The sequence below is a fragment of the Sceloporus occidentalis genome, unplaced genomic scaffold (assembly GCF_023333645.1).
Source record: "Sceloporus occidentalis isolate IW3139 unplaced genomic scaffold, rSceOcc1.0.p SCAF_39, whole genome shotgun sequence".
Classification (NCBI taxonomy): Eukaryota; Metazoa; Chordata; class Lepidosauria; order Squamata; family Phrynosomatidae; genus Sceloporus; species Sceloporus occidentalis.
The window spans coordinates 302,974-325,000 of NW_028317019.1; the positions used below are offsets into that span (position 1 = coordinate 302,974).

Sequence of the window (22,027 nt, forward strand, 5' to 3'; positions counted from 1 at the left end):
GGTCCATAAAGACAATCTTGCTTTGGCCAGGATACGTATCCGTATGATGGACCAATCGAATGTATTTGCCTCAGCTTAAAGACTAGGGAAAGTCTGGGGATTCTGCTGGTTTAATGTCCACCCCGTTCCTTAACATAAATACTCTCTGGAAAAGATAACATCAGAATTATCACAAACCAGGGAAAGAGTGACATTCCTGGAGGAAGAATATTAAAAATTGGGAAAAGAGATAGAGAGATTAACAGAAGAACATACTGAAGATACAGCAGAAAAAATTAAATTAGAGCAAAGATTTAGGGAGAGATATCTTGGAATAAGAGGTCTTCCTGAACAGAAGGACGAAGATCTACATAAAAGGATAATACCGGCCTTGGCTGAATTTATGGACCTAGATAATGAATCTTTTCTCCTTGAGGTGGAGAAGAAGTTTAGAGTAAGCTCCTGGGTCTCAAAACAGAAGAGACTGCCCAGAGATATTGTGATGTATTTTGTTAGGACTCAAATGAAAGAAGCAATTCTTCAACAACACTTTCATACAAGATTCAAAACCAAAGAAAGTGAACTTTTATTGTTGAAAGATATCTCTGGGAAACTGTTAAGGAAGAGGAAGGAATATGGACCACTGACTAAGGTTTTGCGCAGCAATGGACTACTACAAATGGGAACTAACTAACTAAAAAGCAAGAAATGTTCTACATGAGAATGAAAAAGAACTTAATAAAGGGGACAGTCGGAAAGAAGAAAGAAACAACCCCGGAAAAGGAGAAGAGGATAAGGAGGAAGAGAGCTTAGAAGAAGAAAGAGAAGAAGGAGAATTACTTAGGAAAGCAGATCCAAACACAAGAGATGACGATATAGATGGAGAATATGACGATGAAATGGGAAAAGACGGCCCTCCTATCATCGAATGTTAAAGGAATTAACAGCCCCAAAAAAACAAGGCAAACTTTTTCATTATTGAGGGGAACAGAGACTTGATGTCATTTGCCTTCAGGAAACCCATATAAAGAAAGAGGATATAAGTGCTGAAAAACGCCAAATTGGGTAAAGAATACATAGGAGCCTCAAAAAAGAGGGGAAAAGGTGTAGTGATTTATGTAAAGGATAAATGAGAATCTAAAGAGGTATTCTCAGACCCCAATGGATACTTGGTTGGTGTAGAAGTTACTTTACAAGACCAAAGGATCCTAATGGTGGGAGTTTATGTACCCTTAGGAAATAGTGGCCTGTTCTTTGAAAAATGGAAAAAACAAATGCCAGACTGTATGTGCGATAGGACCTTAATGATGGGAGATTTGGCCAGTGTCCGTGTGGCTGGGGCTCCAGGGTCCCTCAGTCCCTCCTGCCTTCTTCCATATTAACTGCAGGAGGAGCCTGTGAGGGTGGGGCAGGGGGCGGGGTCTTCCAGCTCCTCTGCCCCCATTGGCCAGACTGAAGAAGGGGAGGAGCTTCTGCCTCTCTATTTAGCTCTGTGCGCAGAAGAGTGAGTGAGGAGTAGAGAGTGAGAAGGGGTTAGAGAGAGACAAGGAGGAAGGCGAGAGAGAGGAAGGAAAGAAAGACAGATAGACAGAAACAAGGAAGGAAGGAAGGAAGGAAGGAGAGAGAGAGAGAGAGAGAGAGAGAGAGAGAGAGAGAGAGAGGAGTGGAGAGGGATCAGAGGGACAAGGCCTGGAAGCCTTGGAAGAAGGAAGGAGCTTCTGCCTCTCTATTTAGCTCTGCACAAGGAAGAGTGAGTGATGAGCAGAGAGTGAGAAGGGGTCAGAGAGAGACAAGGAGGAAGGAGAGAGACAAAGACAAGGAGGGAAGGAAGGAGGGGAGTGGAGAGGGACAAGGCCTGGAAGTGGTAGGCTTCACTCCTGTGCTGAGGTCTCCAACTGCCAAGCGCTGAGTTGGACGTGGCCATTTTGTGTTCCAGAGGCCATTTTGTGTTCCGGTGGCCATTTACTTTTCCAGTGGCCATTTTGTGTGCTGCTTGGGATTGTGGGGAATAATGTTCCGGAACCTTCTCTGAGGCCTCTTCAGTTGAACAGAGGCTCCTCTTTCTCTTCTGAGGCTCCAGAGTCAGAAGGAGGCCAGGCTCCTTGGTCCAAAAGGAAGGAAGTGTGTCTCTTTTCTGAGAGGGTTTTCTTTCACAGCTCTGCTCCTTCTGGGGAACTTGGGTTTTAAAAGGGGTCAGAAATGGGGAGGATAGGTTTAATACAAGCCTTATTATTATTCTTCACAAACATTGGGCTTTGGCTTCTAAGAGGAGGCTTCTCCCCCAAAAAAGGCCAAAAGTGGCTCCTTTGGGAGGTTTTAAAAGTCTCTCTAGTTTTCTTATTGAGAGATTTTCAGGGAAGAAGGAAGGAGACATACCAGAATAACTCATATTACCAAGAATGAAACAAGACATGGGTGCTTCTACCCTTTTACAAGCAACTCTGGCTGTATCTGCACTGAAGAAATAATCCAGTTTGAAACCGCTTTAACTCTCCTGGCTCCATTTTGTGGAATCCTGGGATTTGTAGTTTGTTGTGGCATGAGAACTCTCTGGCAGAGAATGTAAAATCCCAGGATTCCATAGCACTGAGTGGTTAAACCGGTGTCAAAGTGCCTTATTTCTATAGTGCAGATGCAGCCTTCTTGGGAAAAGGGCTGATGATGGGGAAAAGCACTGGGGATTTCTGGGGGTTTCAGCAGATGATTCATTTATTTATGATGCACTCATTTCACATCTAGCTACAGGGACATAACCAGGGCCCTCTCCAATTCCCCATTCCCCTAATCCCTCACCACTCTAAGAAGGCATGGAGTATCTGTTGTGTAGGGGAGCTGTAGTGAATCTATGCTAGGTCCAGGGGGCTTTGTTTGGTGCAGAGGGAGGAAGGGGATGCCCACCTCTGCATCGGCCCAAAGTAGGCATGTGTCACGTGTGTATCTCACCAGCAGGATGCTGTTCTCTGTGTCTTTGAGTGCTGCAGGGTTTCTTGCCAAGCCAATCCTAACCCTGGTCCCTTTTCTCAGGAACTCCATCTCAGCCTCTTTGGACACGGCTTTGGGCCTCTCTTGCTGGAAGTGACGAAGTACAGGGCCAACAGGACCCCTGCCCTCCTGATGGCCAAAACAGAGGCCAAGCGGAGGAAGTTGGGCTCCAACAGAAAGAGGCTGCCAAAGTACAACAGCTCTTTGGTGAGTCACTATCCTATTAGCTTCATCTGTGTCACTTCTGGGCCAATTTATGAAAGGAAGCAAATAATATACGTACTGTCCGAGTTTGGCAGAGACAGTCCTGGTTAATCCTCTGTCACCCCACTTTTTCAGGGGCTTTTAAAAATTTCCTGGCTGCTCTCTCCTCCTCCCATTTCCCCCTTCTCAGCTCACTTCAGTTCCTAAGTGCAATTGAGTTTGCACTCCATCAATTCAAAAGTGGGGAGAGGAGAGGAAAAAGGAGACGGGATATGGCCCTTCCCAGGAGGCTGAAGCAAAAGCAAACTGCTGTGCCTTTCCTAGCTTGTGTGATCTTCCTCATAAACAACTTTGGCCATCTTTACTGCCTTCTGGGTTGCTTCTCCACATGTGTCTTGTTTTTCCCATCAATGAAATGTTAGGGGCTATGGGAGAATGTCTCTGGATATAAATTGGGGGTGGGCCCAGTGACCCTTAAGCCCAGAGTGCTCCCCAGAACTGCTTTATAAAAATGACATTTGCCTCCAAAATGTGGCAAGAAATGTCTAAATGCACCATAATTCTTTGGTGGCTAAATGTACTGTATGTGTTGGGATAGTCAGTATCCTAATCCATCATCAATATCCCAGCCATGGCCTAAATTATATTGTTTATTATATTTCATATTATATTGAAAAGATTCGAGACAAACTGGATCTCAAAGGCAGTAGCTTTTTTCTGGCTGACAGCATTTAAAGTTTATTTCCTGGACTGAATTCTAAAGAGATCAAATAATATTTGGATGCACCATGTGCTTTCCTCCCCTTTTGCTTAGTCACTCTCTGGATGAGGGCTATTTTCTGTTGCAGGTGACCTTTGCGGATGTAGCAGTATATTTCACTGAGGAGGAATGGAAACTGTTGACGAAGAAGCAGAGACTTATGTACAGTTCTGTAATGATGGAGAATTATGAGAATGTGGCCTCTGTGGGTAAGTAACCGGAATCCACTAGCATTATAGAATCATAGAGTTGGAATAGACCACAAGGGCCATCCAGTTCAACCCTCTTCTGCCATGCAGGAATACACATTCCAAGCACCATCCAGCCTCTGTTTAAAGACCTCCAAAGAAGAGGACTCCACCAAACTCTAAGGGAGTATATTCCACTGTCGAAGAGCTCTTACTGTTCCAAAGTTCCTCCTAATGTTTAGGTGGAACCTCTTTCTCTGTCGTTTGCATCCATTGTGGTGTCTCTTTTTCTCTGAAGCAGCAAAAGGCAAGCTTGCTCCATCCTCAATACAACCCCTTCCAATATTTGAACATGGATATCATATCCACTCTTAACTTTTTTTTTCTCCAGGGTAAACATACCCAGCTCTCTAAGCCGCTCCTCATAGGGCTTGATGGTTTCCAGATCCTTCACCATTTTGGTTGCCCTCCTCTGGGCATGTTCCAAGCTGTCAACATCCTTTTTGAATTTCGGAGGCCAGAACTGTACACAGGATTATTCCAAGTAAGGCCTGACCAAAGCTGATTAGAGCAGCACTATTACTTCCCTTGATCTAGAAACTATACTCGTATTGATGCAGCCTAGAATCACATTGGCCTTTTTAGCTGCCGCATTACACTGTTGGTCCAAGTTCAACTTGTGGTCTACTAGGAGTCTTAGATCCCTTTGAAGCATAGTTTAATTGTGATAGCAAAATCTTGTAGAATATTTGAATTTGTAGTTTAGTGAGGCACTATTGCTTTCCACTTTATAAGGATTCTAAATACTGCATTGTAAAGTGCCAATTGTCAGAAGCAGGTTCTGTGGTTCATCCAGAATGGTATTAGGGTTTAGGGGGGATTGTTAGTAGTTTAAATGCTAGTAGTTTTAAGTAGTTACTAAGGATATTGGGGCCTAGAATGGCTTCAGGGAAGGGAAGCAGTTGTGGAGGCTATTAACTGCCTGGTCTGTGAACTCTGGGTGGCAGACATGCCCCTGGGGGGAGAGGCGCATGTGAACGGTGGAAGAAGAAGGCAAGAGGTACCTTGGCAGCCGGGCTGGTTAGGGGCTGAAGGGGAGGAAAAGGGAGGAGTGTGAAGGTAGTTCATGACGGAGGGAAAAGGTTTTTGACACTTCAGAGACAGCTTAGACTTATTAATGGATCCTTTTGCCTGAGTTTCTCAATAAACCTTTTGGTGGAAGCAAAGGACTTTTTAATTCTGAAGCTAAGTTCTGGCCCCAGATATCTCACCAAAGCTAGGATTTTGTAGGAAGACAGCATGGAGATTACTAGTAATGCATTTCTCATTGAAATGGTAGCACATCTCTGAGTATTTTTCCTTTTTTGGCCCTCTTCCAGCCTTTTGAGGTTCTGCTTCACTTCCCCAAAGGGATGCAATGAGATACTGAGGCACAAAACTTTATTCCTATTTTAAGGCAATACAATGTGTGGTTGCCCCTGAGATCCCCAGGGGGCCAATGTGACGCCCCCAATCCCCAACAGTAGCCCATCCCTGTCTTAGAGATGTCTTAATACTGCTCCCTGGTGCTTGATCCTCACCAAAACAGAAGTCCAGGTCCCAGCCCCCTTGCTTTGCCTTTCCCAATGAGTAATTTGTATATGGATTATCCTGCCTTTCTCAACAAATGAGCCTCAAAGTGTCCCTTTTATGCATCACATAAATGGGTGTGTGTCTGTGATAGAGAGAAGGAGCGAATGTGAAAAACAGAAAGGCAGGAAAGAGATGGTGAAGGTGAAATACTGAAGCAGTGCAGATGGGCAAGAAGGAAGGTTGGAGAGCGGAGGGAGAAAGGGAAGGGGATCAGGCTTAAGAGGGAGATGAAATAACAGATATAGGATGGGGGACACCTGGCTGAATGAAACTACGTGTGAAAGCGATCTAGGAGTCCAAGTAAACCACAAGTTGAACATGAGTCAACAGTGTGATGCGGCAGCTAACAAGGCCAATGCGATTTTAGGTTGCATCAATAGAAGTATAGTGTCAGGATCAAGGGAAGTTATAGTGCCATGGTATTCTGCTTTGGTCAGTCCTCACCTGGAATATTGTGTCCAGTTCTGGGCACCACAATTCAAAAAGGATGTGGAGAAACTGGAGCATGTCCAAAGGAGGGCGACTAAAATGGTGCAGGATTTGGAAACTATGAGGAACGACTTGGGTAACTAGGGATGTTTAGCCTGGAGAAAAGAAGGTTAAGGGGTGATATGATAGCCCTGTTTAAATATTTGAAGGAATGTCAAGCTTGTTTTCTGCTGCTCCAGAAACTAAAACACGGAACAATGGATGCAAACTGCAATAAAAGAGATTTCACTTCAACATTAGAAGGAACTTCATGACAGTAAGGTCTGTTCGACAATGGATCAAACTCCCTCTGAGATTTTGGTGGAGTCTCCTTTCTTAGAGATCTTCAAACAGTCTGGATGGCCATCTGTCAGGGATGCTTTGATTCCTACATGGCAGAATGGGGTTGGACTGGATAGCCCTTGTAGTGTCTTCCATCTCTATGATTCTAGGCCTCTGGGAGCCAGGAGGGGAAGGCAGGAGCAAAGCCAGGATTTCCTAGCTCTGTGCGGAGAGAAAGGAACCTCTGGGAAGGACCAGGAGAGGGGCCTTGGGGATTGGGAGGCAGCCACCAACCTCACAGATTATACTGAGAATAATAATAAGTTTTATTTGTATTTACCCGTCTCTCTCAATGGAGCGAGGCGGTATTACAACCGTAAAATAGCCACAAAACAACAATAGCATTCAATTTACACACAGTAAAACAACAAAACGCTTAAAACTCAATTTGGAACAAATAAAAACATCATTTAAAATGCACAGTTGTTATCAGAAGTGGGATTTTTCCTTAAGTTCTTTACAAGAGGTCAGCTGGGTAAGCCTGCCGGAAGGGATCCGTCTTAAGTGCTTTCTTGAAAGCATCCAAGGTGGTGTTAAGACGGATCTCCTCCGGCAAGTTGTTCCATAACTTGGGGGCTATGGCTGTGTATGCTCTGTGAGAAGTTGTTCTTAGCCTGACCTTTGGGTAATCTAATAGATTCTTCCCAGATGTTCTGAGAGTGAGGGGCGGATGGTGTAGGGAGAGGCCTTCCCTCAAGTAGCTCAGGCCCAAGCCATGTAGGGCTTTAAAGGTAATAAGCAACGCTTGGTATTGCGCCGGAAGATAATTGGCAGCCAATGTAGGGATACTGGTGTTATATGGTCTGACCTAGATGTTCAGGTGACTAATCTGGCTGCCACATGTTCAACTCACTAAAGCTTCCAAACTTGGTACAAAGGTAGCCCCATGTAGAGCACTAAACTTAAGAACTGAACTCGAAATCAGGCCCTTGTTTTCATACATATTAAGGGTTCCATTTAGCAATTATGAGCAATGTCTATGAAGAGAGGAAAGAGTAACACAAAAACTCCTTTTTCTCTAATGTCTCTTTTCCAACCTGAGCTTTCTTAGCTCTGTGGTTGATTCCAGAGGCCCTTTGTCACTCGAAATGCTGGAGTCTGGGGAGGACACACACACAAGTGCTATGCTTTTAGGGGAATTTCATACTTAGCTCAAAGGAGAGATTGAGGCAACAGTGACCTCGGGATTCATCCCAACTATACCAGGCCCAGAAGCACACACAACTCCAGAGGCGTTTCAAATAGGCTTTTGTATTTTATTTAGGGGAAAAGCAAAATACATGCACACACACACACACATATACACATATAAGTGTTCACACACCACATGCGAGAACTAGGTAACAAAGGTGGGAGTGGTGAATGGTGTAAGGCTTTGCTAATGGTAATACATTACCTAGATGGATCTTGATTCCAATTGCTGAGGGTTCAGAAAGGGAAGAGAAGTCAATAACTGCTATAGCAATGGGGCTGGTGAGTGTAGTGAGGTGTTTAGCAATGTAAACCAACGGAGTGTAAGTCTGCAAATGGACTGATGCTGAAGAACAGCCAGTTGGGGCTGATATTTATACTGAAATTGTTGCTTGGGGGCAGAAACCGAGCATTCAAAAAGGTTTACATTGCTTTAGGATGTTTCCTGGGTGGGGAAAGAATTGTCTGAAACTGAATTAAATTAAATGGGTGCTTGGTGGAAATACTTCAGCCAAAAAGGATTATCACACCGGCTCTCAGCTCCTTCTTGGCTCTGAATTCTGGTCCCATTCAATGTAAAGCACAGTCTGAAGGCGACACTCCCAGAGTTCAATAATAACATAGCAGAGTACAGTAGCAAATCTCCAGATATAGCTATTGGCAATGCATTAACCACTTTCCACACTTAAAAATAACTCACAGACACAGTTGATTTCCTCCAAGTCCTTGGAGATTCTTTAGCTTGAGTTGCAATAGAAAACAAATATGTACCAGCTCTCCTCTCTGACTTTCATCAACTTCACAATCTCTTGTACACACAACTCCAACCCACATCAATCCACATGTGAGCTGTATACTGTATTGGTTGTGAGTCATCTCCTGGTGCCACACAGCATGAAGCTTCCTCTGCAGTTAGCTTGCATCATGCCATGTGCTCTGACTCAACACTCTATGGCAGCCTCACAGGAAATGATGCCACTTTTCAATCCAAGTATTTTTACATATATTAATTGGAATATTTTTCAACTGTCTGACTATCTGCTTCTACTGATTTCCTCATGACAGTTCCCCTTCAATTTCTTCTTTGGTAGCTCTGAGTAAGGATACAGTCATTATATGGATTTGGGGCATCCAGAACAGGGTCATGCTCAGGTCACTCACACCAACATTATTAATTTAATCTCAAATAGGGAGGGATGAACGTGGGGCTAAATCTTGGGGCAACACTTTCATCTCTTAACACTGAGATTCAGTCTTGTCTGTCCTTGTCCTCCTTTACAGAAGAATTTGTCAGCCACGAGAGAGTCCACACAGGAGAGAAGCCATACAAATGCCAGCGTTGTTGGAAATGTTTTTCTTCCAAGTCATACCTATTGGCACATCAGAGAGTCCACACAGGAGAGAAGCCATACAAATGCCAGCATTGTGGGAAATGTTTTTCTTCCAAGTCATATCTATTGGCACATCAGACAGTCCACACAGGAGAGAACCCAAACAAATGCCAGCATTGTGGGAAATGTTTTTCTTCCAAGTCATACCTATTGGCACATCAGAGAGTCCACACAGGAGAGAACCCAAACAAATGCCAGCATTGTGGGAAATGTTTTTCTTCCAAGTCATACCTATTGGCACATCAGAGAGCCCACACAGGAGAGAACCCAAACAAATGCCAGCATTGTGGGAAATGTTTTTCTTCCAAGTCATACCTATTGGCACATCAGAGAGCCCACACAGGAGAGAACCCAAACAAATGCCAGCATTGTGGGAAATGTTTTTCTTCCAAGTCATACCTATTGGTACATCAGAGAGTCCACACAGGAGAGAAGCCATACAAATGCCAGCATTGTGGGAAATGTTTTTCTTCCAAGTCATACCTATTGGCACATCAGAGAGTCCACACAGGAGAGAGGCCACACAAATGCCAGCATTGTGGGAAATGTTTTTCTTCCAAGTCAAACCTAGTGACACATCAGAGAGTCCACACAGGAGAGAGGCCACACAAATGCCAGCATTGTGGGAAATGTTTTTCTTTGAAGTCAAACCTAGAAAGACATCAGAGAATCCACACAGGAGTGAAGCCACACAAATTCCAGAAATGAACTAACATTATATTTATCAAGAAGCAAAACAAAGAATGTATTTTAAATCTTGTGGTGATAAGAAAAAGCCGTTGTGATTTCGTGTGTGAGGTTTGTGTGTCCATATGCCTGTTTATGTTTTTCAATTATATTTTGTTATTTTGAGGTTTTAATTGCCTTTATTATAGATTATTGCTTTCGTTTATAAATTTGAGTGGGGATCATGGTGGTGGAATAGGTTAGTTAAACAGAGGGGTGGGATTGGCTGCAGCTGGTTAGAATAGTTATGGGAATGATAGCATTTGGAATTTGTTCGATGTTGGCTGAAGAAAGTTGGGGACAGGTATTAACACAAAGGGCTAGTTTGTGGGAATGGCAAAGGGGGCCTTGTTATCTGTGGGACATAGACTGTGGGAATTGGAGGGGGAGCCAGGTTTGGACGAGTGTGATGTTTTAGGTTTTGGGGTTTTAATGTTTGGTTTGGGGAGGGCAGCTCTGACTTAAACACTGAATTTCTGATTATGTGTTTGAAATAAAGTTTTTGTTGTTTCAACACACTGGACTCATTGGTGTACAGAAATTCTGCATTTGCACAAAATGTACCCTTTCTTCTCTCCTCAGCCCTCAGCTCCATTCCCAGACATAAAAACAGAGGCAAACACACATATATACTCAGAGAGACAGAGCTATATGTACAAAGCAGAGCCTTCCCAGCCTTTCCCTCCTGAGTCCAGCTCTGCAGCTTGGGCTCCATTCCGGAAGGAAGGAAAAAAGGCCGCAGTCCTTCCCTTCTTCCAAAGGCCGACAATGGAATAAACAGCAGCAGCAGCAAAGGCCTTACAATCCCTGCGCATGCTGAGAAGGGGTCTTTGGGGCATCTGAAAGGAATGAAAGTGCCAAGGGAAGAGAAGCATAAAGGGACTGCTGAAGTCGGGGGGGGGGGGGGATTTGGGACCTGTTTCAGGCACCTTCCCCACGGAACCCATTATTAGAGCCTTCTATAACTAACTATGATGCTTTAAATGACTATTTCACATATAATATCTCTCAGATAAGAGCCAAATTGGACGTCAGCATTATTGCGGAGGCTATAAGTGAGGTGTCCATGAGTAAGATCATACTGGATCAATTTGAATCTGAGTACTGAGGATGTGACCAAGCTCCTTGTAAGTGTGAAGAGGAGAACTTGCCCTCCCGACCCTTGCCCTTTTTATATCACCTGAAATATATCATAGCTGCATCTCTTAGTTAGGGCTATTTTCCATCATGCTTAAAAGAAGCAGTGTTACAGCCGTTTATGGAAAAGCCCTCCCTAGATCCCTTGGAGATGAACAATTACAGACCGGTTTCCTGTCTTCCATTTCTAACCAACATAATTTTGAGGGCAGTTGCTCTTCATCTCCAAGCGGTCTTGGATGAGACAGATTATCTGGACCCATTTCAAACTGGCTTCAGGATGGGATACGGAGTCGAAACTGTTATGGGTGCCTTAGTAAATGATCTTTGCTTCAAGGGGGGGATGTAACTTACCAAACTTTAAGCTGTATTATTATTATGCAGCTTGTCTCAAATGACTAGAAGAATGATTCAAATTAGAAAACAAGACTTTATTGAATATAGAAAAAGCTAACCTGAATCTTGGTATACATGCATATATGTGGTATACAAAATCAAAAGATAATAATACTTTTAACCATCATGTTATAAGAAGATCATTGCTTAAAGTATGGTATAAAATGAGACATCAGTTTTGGGGGTCATTGCAAGAGGCCTATTACAATAGAACAAAGGACAAAGATACTCCATGGCTAAGATATGGAGATTTAATAAATAAAACACCAGAAGGAAAATACAATATGAAATCTATGGAAGAACTTAATGAAAAAGGAAACATGAAGGATTGGTTTTTATACAACCAATTAAACAATCGTTTTAAGGCAGACAATAAATCTCCTGGGTTAACGATGGATAACAATGAAATAGATAAAATTATGATGGACAAAAAAGGTAAACACATATCAAATATTATAAGTTATTAAAAGAAAGAGATCTAGAAGATGAAATTATTAAAGACAGCATGGTAAGATGGGCACATAATATAAATAAATCTATAACTATAGAGGAATGGGAAAAATCATGGAAAGGAACAAATAAATTCACTCTGTGCCAAAACTATAAAGGAAATGATATCAAAATGTTATACAGGTGGTATCTAACCCCCCAAAAACCCACCAGAGATACAAAACTGGTAATACTAAGTGCTGGAAATGCGGGGAACCCGAGGGAAGCTTCTTTCATATCGGTGGACATGCATTAAAGCTAAAGGATTCTGGCAAAGGATTCATGGAACCATCCAAAACATTCTGGATATAAATATTCCCTTTGAACCAAATTTATTTTTACTAAACATGACACACAACATAAAGTCAGTAAAATACAATATAATTGTTTTATATATGGTCTCATGTGCAAAGATCTTATTTGCTCAAGTTTGGAAATCTGCAATTAATCCTTCTATAGAAGATTGGTTGATTAAGAGCCCTCCCCCCGACCACCATCTTGAGGGGGAGAGACGAGGCCTGGCCTGGCAAGACTAAGAGCCCTCCCCCCACCACCATCTTGAGGGGGAGAGAGGCCTTGCCATTTTTTGTATTGTATTGCAATTTTTTCTATGAAGTCAAGCTCCTTCACCTCCCTTGATCTTTTTAGGAAGGAGTTAAAGACCTTTCTCTTCCGACAAGCTTTCGCCCATGTGCCCTGATTACATGCTGTTCTCCCCTGATATGCAAGTTTGTCTTCTTTGGTTTTAACGCTTGTTGTAGATTTTATAGTGTTTTAAAGTATTGGGTTATTTTTATGATGCTTTTATACTGTATGTTTTTATATTGCATATTGTGCTACATTTTTTTCCTTTGCTGTACCCAGCTTTGATCTATTTTTGGAAAAGTGGGTTAGGAATAAAAATTATTATTATTATTATTATTATTATTAGTGACACATCAGAGAGTCCAGACAGGAGAGAAGCCACACAAATCCCAGTAGTGAACTAGCATTATTTTTGTCAGTAAGGAATGCAAAGATTATGTTTCCAATCCAGTGGTGCTAAGAAAAGGCCCTTGTGATTTGGTTTGTTAGGTTTCTCTGTCCATATGTCTGTTTATGTTTTAAAGTTATGTTTTGTTAAGATTAGGTTTTAATTACTAATAGTAAAGATAATGGCTTTGGGTTGTAAATTTGGCTAGGGATTGTGGGTTGTGGTATGGGTTAGGTAGAGGGGGGTTGGGATTTGTTGCAGCTGGCTAGAATAAACACACACATTTATATATACTCCTCTACTTGTGTACAATTTAAACATAAGCAAATGCATGGAGAAATATGGAGGTACATATGAATGCACATGGATGCACCTGCGCATATATACAGCCCCCATGTTCTGGTCAACATCAGCATGTATATATAATCATAACTGTGTATACATTTACTTCCGGTCATAACAGCATAATTGCCCTGTGATTACTGTAATTGGAAATTTATACTTTGTGATGTTTTTATGATATGTATTTTACACATGATTGGCTCCAGGGGACACTCTGAGGGCTGCCATTGGCTGGAATCCCCTCCCTCCCTCCATCCCTGGTCCTGATTGGCCGGAACCCCAGTCCCTCCCACCATCCTTGGCCCTAATTGGCTGGAATCCAATTTTGTGTTCTGGAGGCCATTTTGTGCCACTTGTGACTGGGGAATAATGTTCCGGAACCTTCTCTGAGCCTCAGTTGAACAGAGGCTTCTCTTTCTCTCCTGAGGCTCCAGAGTCAGAAGGAGGCCAGGCTCCTTGGGCCAAAAGGAAGGAAGTGTGTCTCTTTGTGGGTCTTTTGTGTGTCTTTTCTGAGAGGGTTTTCTTATTACAAACCTCTGCTCCTTCTGGGGAACATGGGTTTTAAAAGGGATCAGAAATGGGGAGCATAGTTTTAACACAAGCCTTATTCTTCTTCTTCATAAACACTGGGCTTTGGCTTCTAAGAGGAGGCTTGTCCCCCAAACAAAGCCAAAAGTAGCTCCTTTGGGAGGTTTTAAAAGTCTCCTCAGTTTCCTTATTAAGAGATTTTCAGGCAAGAAGGAAGGTGCCAAACCAGACCATCTCATATTATTACCAAATAAACATAGAAACAAACAAGAACAGCAAAAATAAGGATTAGACAGATAAGCAGACTGCTTTTTTTTTTTTAAAGGAAAACCGGTATTTGGTGCTTCTGCCCTTTTACAACCAACTCAGGCTGTATCTGCACTGCAGAAATAATCCAGTTCTAAAGGTAAAATCCCAGGTTTCCATAGCGCTGAGTGTTTAAAGTGGTGTCAAAGTGTCTTATTTCTGCAGTGTGGATGCAGCCTTCTTGGGAAAGGGGCTGATGATGGGGAAAAGCACTGGAGAATTCTGGAGGTTTCAGCAGATGATTTATTTATTTATTTATGATGCACTCATTTCACATCTAGATACAGGGACATAACCAGGGCCCTCTCCAATTCCCCATCCCCTCATCCCTCACCACTCTAATAAGTCATGGAGTATCTGTTGTTTAGGGGAGCTGCAGTGAATCTATGCTAGGTCCAGGGGGCTTTGTTTGAAGCACAGGGAGGAAGGGGATACCCACCTCTGCATCAGCCCAAAGGAGGGATATGTCACTTGTGTATCTCACCAGCAGGATGCTTTTCTCTTTATTCAGCATTATTTCCTGTTCTAGATCAGAGTCTGAATAGCAAATACCGTATTGTTTTTTATCCATTAGGAAGAGCTCTCTAAATTGTCTGTCAAAGAACCATGAAAGATCATAACCCCTGATCATTAGGATCTTCTCGTGTCTTTACTCTATAACCAGTTCTGTCTATTTGGATTAATTCTTTATAGGAGATCCAATTTGCGTCCTTTTTTGAATCTCTGGTCTCTTTTCTCAGGAACTTCATCTCATTCCCTTTGGACACAGCTTTGGGACACCTTTTGCTGGAAGAGACCCAAGTGCAAGACCACCAGGACCCCAGCCCACCTGATGGCCAACACAGAGGCCAAGCGGAGGAAGATGGGCTCCAAGAGAAAGAAGATGCAGAGGTACAAGAACTCTTTGGTGAGTTGAGGTTCTTGACTATTAGTTTCATCTGTGTAACTGCTGGGCCAGTTCATGAAAGCAGGAGGAGAACATACTCTTCCAATTTAGCAGAGACAGTCCTGGTTAATCCTCTGTCACCCCACTTTTTCAGAGGCTTTTAAAAATGTCCCAATTGCTCTCTCCTCCTCCCACTTTCCCCCTTCTCAGCTCACTTCAGTTCCTGAGTGCCATTCAGTTTGCCCCCCATCAACTCAAAAGTGGGGAGAGGAGAGGAAGGAAGGAAGCAGGGTATTGCCCTTCCCAGGAAGCTGAAGCAAAAGAAAACTGTTGTGCCCTTCCTAGCTTGTGTGACCTTCCTCATAAATAACTTTGGCCATCTCCACCGCCTTCTGGATTACTTGTCCACATGTGTCTTGCTTTTCCAATCTGTGAAAAGTTGGGGGATGTGGGAGAACATCTCTAGATCTAAATATGGGTTGGGCCCAGTGGACCTCAAGTCCAGATTGCTTCCCAGAAATGTTTTTTAATAATGACATTTTGTTCTAAAATTTGGCAAGAAATGGCTAGATGCACCATAATTCTTTGGTGGCTAAATGTACTGTAACTGTTGGGATAGTCAGTATCCTAATCCATCCTCAGTATCCCAGCCATGGCCTAAATTATATTGTATATTATATTGAAAGGATTCAAGACAAACTGGATCTCAAAGGCAGTAGCTTTTTTCTTGAGGACAGCATTTAAAGTTTATTTCCTGGACTGAATTCTGAAGTGATGAAATAAATATTTGGATGCACCATGTGCTTTCCTCCCCTTTTGTTTAGTCACTCTGTGGATGAGGGCTATTTTCTGTTGCAGGTGACCTTTGCGGATGTGGCGATATATTTCACCGACGACGAATGGAAACTGTTGACGAAGAAGCAGAGGCTTATGTATAATTATATAATGATGGAGAATTATGAGAACGTGGCCTCTGTGGGTAAGGAACCGGAATCCACTAGCATTATAGAATCATAGAGTGGTATAGACCACAAGGGCCATCCAGTTCAACCCACTTCTGCCATGCAGGAATACACATTCCAAGCACCATCCACCTCTGTTTAAAGACCTCCAAAGAAGAGGACTCCACCAAACTCTAAGGGAGTATATTCCACTGTGGAAGAGATCTTACTGTCCCAAGTTTCCTCCTAATGTTTAGGTGGAACCTCTTTCTATGTGGCTTGCATCCACTGTGGTGTCTCCTTTTTCTGTAGTAGCAGATAGCAAGGTTGCTCAATCCTCAATATGATGACCGTTTCCAATATTTAAACATGGATATCATATCCACTCTTAACTTTCTTTTCTCCAGGGTAAACATACCCAGCTCTCTAAGGTGCTTCTCATAGGGCTTGATGGTTTCCAGATCCTTCACCATTTTGGTTGCCCTCCTCTGGGCATGTTCCAACTGAATTGTGGAGCCCAGAACCAGACACAGGATTATTCCAAGGGAGGCCTGACCAAAGCAGAATAGAGTGGCACTATTACTTCCCTTGATCTAGAAACTATACTCGTATTGATGCAGCCTAGAATCACATTGGCCTTTTTAGCTGCCGCATCACACTGTTGGCCCATGTTCAACTTGTGATCTACTTGGAGTCCTAGATCCCTTTCAAGCGCAGTTTAATTGTGTTAGCAGCATCCTGTAGAATATTTGAATTTGTAGTTTAGTGAAGCGCTATTGGTGGAGAGACACCAAAGGAGAGGGGCCTTGGGGATTGGGAGGCAGCCATGAACCTGACAGATTTTAAGAACTGGTTTGAGAGAAGTTCTGAGAATTGGCTCAAATCCTTGTTTGTAGACATATTTAGGGGTTCCATTAAGCAATTATGAGTAATATCTATGAAGGGAGGAAAGGGGGACACAAACCTGCTTTTCTTCTAATGTTTCTTTTCCAACCTGAGCTTAGCTCCATGGTTGATTCCAGAGGCCCTTTGTTACCCAAAGTGCTATGCTTTTAGGGGAATGTGGTACTTAGCTGAAAGCAGACATATAGTTTGGTTGGGGCAAAAGTAACCTTGGGATTCAGCTCAACTCTACCAGGCCCGGAAGCACAGAGAACTCCAAAGGCATTTGAAATAGGTTTTTATGTTTTATTAGGGGAAAAGCAATATACACACATATACAGATATAGGTGTTCACACACACACACAAGAACTAGTAACAAAGGTGGGTGAAAAGTGTGAGGCTTTGCTAATGGTAAAACTTTACCTAGATGGATCTTGATTGCAATTGTTGAGGGTCCAGAAAGGGGAGAGAAGTCAGTAACTCTAATGGCAAGTGGGGCTGGTGAGTGTAGTGAGGTGTTTAGCAATGTAAACCGACAGACTGTCTGTCTTTAATTGGACTGACGTCAAAGAACAGCCAGTCAGGGCAGATATTTATTCTGTGATTGTTTCTTGGGGTCAGAAACCAAGTGTTCAGAAAGGTTTATATCATTTTAGAAAGATTCCTGGGGGAGAGAATGGTTTGAAACCAAATTGAATACAATGGGTGCTTGGTGGAAATATCTCAGACAAAAAGGATTAGCACATTGGCTCTTGGGTCCTTCTTGGCTCTGAATTCCTATTGCGTTCAAAAGCCAATATACAGCGTAATCTGAGGGTGATACTCCCAGATGCAGCTCAAGAATAACATAGCAAAATATGGAAACAAATATCCAGATATAGATATTGGCAATGCACTGACCACTTTTCACTTAAAAATAAATCAGAAACACAATTGGTTTCATTTAAATCCTTGGAAGTTCTCTATCTTGATTTGCAAAATAATACAAATATTTGCAAGCTCTACTCTGACTTTCATCAACTTCACCATCTCTTGCTCACACAACTCCAATCCAATCCACACCAATCTGCATGTGAGCTGTATACTGGTTGTGAGTTATCTCCTGGAGCCAAACAGCATGAAGGGACCTCTGCAGTTAGCTTCCATCATGCCTTGGGCTCTGACTCAGGACTCTATGGCAGTCTCACAGGACATGAATCCACCTGTCAATCAAAGTATTTTTTCACATGTTTAATGGAATATTATTTCAACAGTCCTTTGACTATCTGCTTCCACTGATTCCCTCATCGAAGTTCCCTCAATCTCTTCTTTGGTAGCTCCTATGAGTAAGGATACAATCATTATATGGATTTGGGGGCATCCAGAACAGGGTCATGCTCAGGTCACTCACACCAACTCTATTAATCTAATCTGAAATAGGGAGGGGTGAACGTGGGGCTAAATCTTGGGATAACATCTTCTCTTAACACTGAGATTGTCTTGTCTGTCATTTTCCTTGTTTACAGAATCACTTGTCAATCATGAGAGAATCCACACAAGAAAGAAGTCACATAAATGTCAGCATTGTGGGAAAAATTTTGCTTACAAGTCAATCCTAGTGACACATCAGAGAGTCCACACAGGAGCGAAGCCATACAAATGCCAGCATTGTGAGAAAGGTTTTTCTCAGAAGTCAGACCTAGTGAGACATCAGAGAATCCACACAGGAGCGAAGCCACACAAATGCCAGCATTGTGAGAAAGGTTTTTCTCAGAAGTCAGACCTAGTGAGACATCAGAGAATCCACACAGGAGCGAAGCCACACAAATGCCAGCATTGTGGGAAATGTTTTTATTTGAAGTCAATCCTAGTGACACATCAGAGAATCCACACAGGAGAGAAGCCATTCAAATGCCAGCATTGTGGGAAATGTTTTACTTGGAAGTCAGACCTAGTGAGACATCAGAGAATCCACACAGGAGAGAAGCCACACAAATCCCAATAGTGAACTAATATTATTTTTGTCAATAATGAATACAAAAAATATATTTTCAATCCAGTGGTGTTAAGAAAAGGCCGTTGTGATTTTGTTTGTAAGCTTTGTCTGTCGATATGTCTGTTTGTGTTTGTGTTTTAAAGTTGTATTTTGTTATTTTTAGGTTTTAATTGCTAATAATATAGTTACTTTGGTTTGTAAATTTGGGTGGGGATTGTGGGTCGTGGTATAGGTTAGGTAGATGGGGGGCTGGGATTTGTTAGAGCTGTCTAGAATAGTTATGGCAGTGACAGCTTTTGCAATGTGGGGGATGTTGGCTGAAGAAAGTTGGGGGCAGGTATTGACAGAAAGGGCTAGTTTGTGGGAATGGCAAAGGGGGCCTTGTTACCTGTGGGGCTTAGACTGTGGGAATTGGAGGTGGGGGCTAGGTTTGGAAGAGGGAGGAGTTTTAGGTGTTGGGGTTTCAATATATTTTTTTAATTCGGGAGGGCAGTTCTGGCTTGAACACTGAATTTCTATGTGTTCTCATTAAAATTATTTGTTGTTTCAACACACTGGACTCTTTGATGCACAGAAGTTCTGAATTTGCCCAAAACTGACCCTTTATTCTCTCCTCAGTCCTCAGCTCCATTCCCAGCCATAAAAACAGCAGAGGCAAACACACACACTCACAAACAAACATACAGGATACACAGGGGCAGCTATATTTCCAAATTAGATCCTTCCTTTCCTGCCTTTCCTTCCTGAGTCCAGCTCTGCACCTTGGGCTCCATTGCGGTCTCCTCAAAGGAAGAAATGAGGGAAGGAAGGGGAGTCCGTTGAACCCCCAGAGCATACCTTCCTATCCCGCAAAGGGCACCAGCAGAATAAGCAGCAGCATCTAGGCCATGGCAATCCCTGCGCATGCTGAGGAGGGGCATCGAGGGAGATGTTGCGGTCGCCCAGGACCAAAAGCCTAGGCGATTCCAGCAGCAGCTCTGCTAGGGGGAGTCTGTTAAGCAATTGTGACTAGTCTTTAAGCTGAGGCAAACACATTTGATGTGGTCCATCTTATGGATAGGTATCCTGCTCAAGGCAAGATTGTCTTTATGGACCAAAGCGACGTCCCCTTACCTGCTCACTGAGGGAGAACCCGGCTGGTAAGGCCTGAGCCCAGGAGGCTGAGCTATCATCACCCAGCCAGGTCTCCGTGAAACAAGCCAGGTCAGCCTCTTGGTCCAGAAGGAGATCATGGACTATCTGCGTTGTATTTTTGACTGACCTGGCATTACACAAGAGCAGGGAAAAGGTCTGTGGCTGGTTTGGTATGCTCTCCAGCCCTTTTGGGATAGCAGGGGGAATGGAAGGGGAGAGAGATATTTGTCAGGCTCCTAATTGCAGCCCTTCTTGCAACAGAAAAGGCAGTACTTTGAAAAAGGAACAGCTTTCATTGAAGAAGATACATGTACGGCGCGCCCGCACCATAAATGGGCGCGCCATACGCGGCTTGAGCATACGCGCTCAAGCCAAGGGGTGCACGCGGGGCGGAAGGGGCGGCGGGTCCCATTCAATTGAATGGGTGCGTGCACCCATTGCGCCCCGCGCGCTGCCGTGCACGAGCCCCATTGGAAACAATGGGGCTTGAGCATAGGCGGAATTTGCCTTACACGGTGGGATCCGGAACGGATCCCCACGTAAGGCGAGGGCCCACTAATAAAAGTTACTTTTTTGTCAGGAATGAAAGAAAGTATAAACATATCACTTTTATAACCATATCCATTAACCCCACCCCATTAGGCTATAAAGATAATTAATTAGATAGCCCTTTCCCACGCAGTGTCCTTCCATCCGGGATTCTGGCAGCGTTTCTAAAAACAAGCTCTCATGTGCCTTTTCTCAACCACTGCACCTCTGGCCTTGGACCACAGAACTCAGCCACACAACAAGCCTCTGCCTGCCAAGTTGAAGAGCCCTCCCCCCGACCACCATCTTGAGGGGAGGGAATCGGGCAAGAAACAACAGGCCTCTGCCTGCCAAGTTGAAGAGCCCTCCCCCCGACCACCATCTTGAGGGGAGAGAAGCGGGCAAGAAACAACAGGCCTCCGCCTGCCAAGTTGAAGAGCCCTCCCCCCGACCTCCATCTTGAGGGGAGAGAAGCGGGCAAGAAACAACAGGCCTCCGCCTGCCAAGTTGAAGAGCCCTCCCCCCGACCTCCATCTTGAGGGGAGAGAAGCGGGCAAGAAACAACAGGCCTCCGCCTGCCAAGTTGAAGAGCCCTCCCCCCGACCTCCATCTTGAGGGGAGGGAAGCGGGCAAGAAACAACAGGCCTCCGCCTGCCAAGTTGAAGAGCCCTCCCCCCCGACCTCCATCTTGAGGGGAGGGAAGCGGGCAAGAAACAACAGGCCTCCGCCTGCCAAGTTGAAGAGCCCTCCCCCCGACCACCATCTTGAGGGGAGGGAAGCGGGCAAGAAACAACAGGCCTCCGCCTGCCAAGTTGAAGAGCCCTCCCCCCGACCTCCATCTTGAGGGGAGGGAAGCGGGCAAGAAACAACAGGCCTCCGCCTGCCAAGTTGAAGAGCCCTCCCCCCGACCTCCATCTTGAGGGGAGAGAAGCGGGCAAGAAACAACAGGCCTCCGCCTGCCAAGTTGAAGAGCCCTCCCCCCGACCTCCATCTTGAGGGGAGGGAAGCGGGCAAGAAACAACAGGCCTCCGCCTGCCAAGTTGAAGAGCCCTCCCCCCGACCACCATCTTGAGGGGAGGGAAGCGGGCAAGAAACAACAGGCCTCCGCCTGCCAAGTTGAAGAGCCCTCCCCCCGACCACCATCTTGAGGGGAGAGAAGCGGGCAAGAAACAACAGGCCTCCGCCTGCCAAGTTGAAGAGCCCTCCCCCCGACCTCCATCTTGAGGGGAGGGAAGCGGGCAAGAAACAACAGGCCTCCGCCTGCCAAGTTGAAGAGCCCTCCCCCCGACCTCCATCTTGAGGGGAGGGAAGCGGGCAAGAAACAACAGGCCTCCGCCTGCCAAGTTGAAGAGCCCTCCCCCCGACCACCATCTTGAGGGGAGGGAAGCGGGCAAGAAACAACAGGCCTCCGCCTGCCAAGTTGAAGAGCCCTCCCCCCGACCTCCATCTTGAGGGGAGAGAAGCGGGCAAGAAACAACAGGCCTCCGCCTGCCAAGTTGAAGAGCCCTCCCCCCGACCTCCTTGAGGGGAGAGAAGCGGGCAAGAAACAACAGGCCTCCGCCTGCCAAGTTGAAGAGCCCTCCCCCCGACCTCCATCTTGAGGGGAGGGAAGCGGGCAAGAAACAACAGGCCTCCGCCTGCCAAGT

At 44.4% G+C, this 22,027-nt stretch overlaps 2 protein-coding genes across 2 annotated transcripts in view; one reads left to right on the forward strand and one right to left on the reverse strand.

Moving 5' to 3' along the window:
- The window catches only part of LOC149290370 (uncharacterized), a 90,968-nt gene that overhangs the window by 51,700 nt on the left and 17,241 nt on the right, over nucleotides 1–22,027 (reverse strand). The window lies entirely within an intron of this gene.
- LOC149290372 (uncharacterized) lies at nucleotides 3,954–9,845 on the forward strand. The gene is made up of 2 exons (XM_089489286.1): nucleotides 3,954–4,134; nucleotides 9,028–9,845. Exons 1-2 carry the CDS (start codon nucleotides 3,954–3,956, stop codon nucleotides 9,843–9,845), a joined length of 999 nt encoding a protein of 332 aa, XP_089345412.1.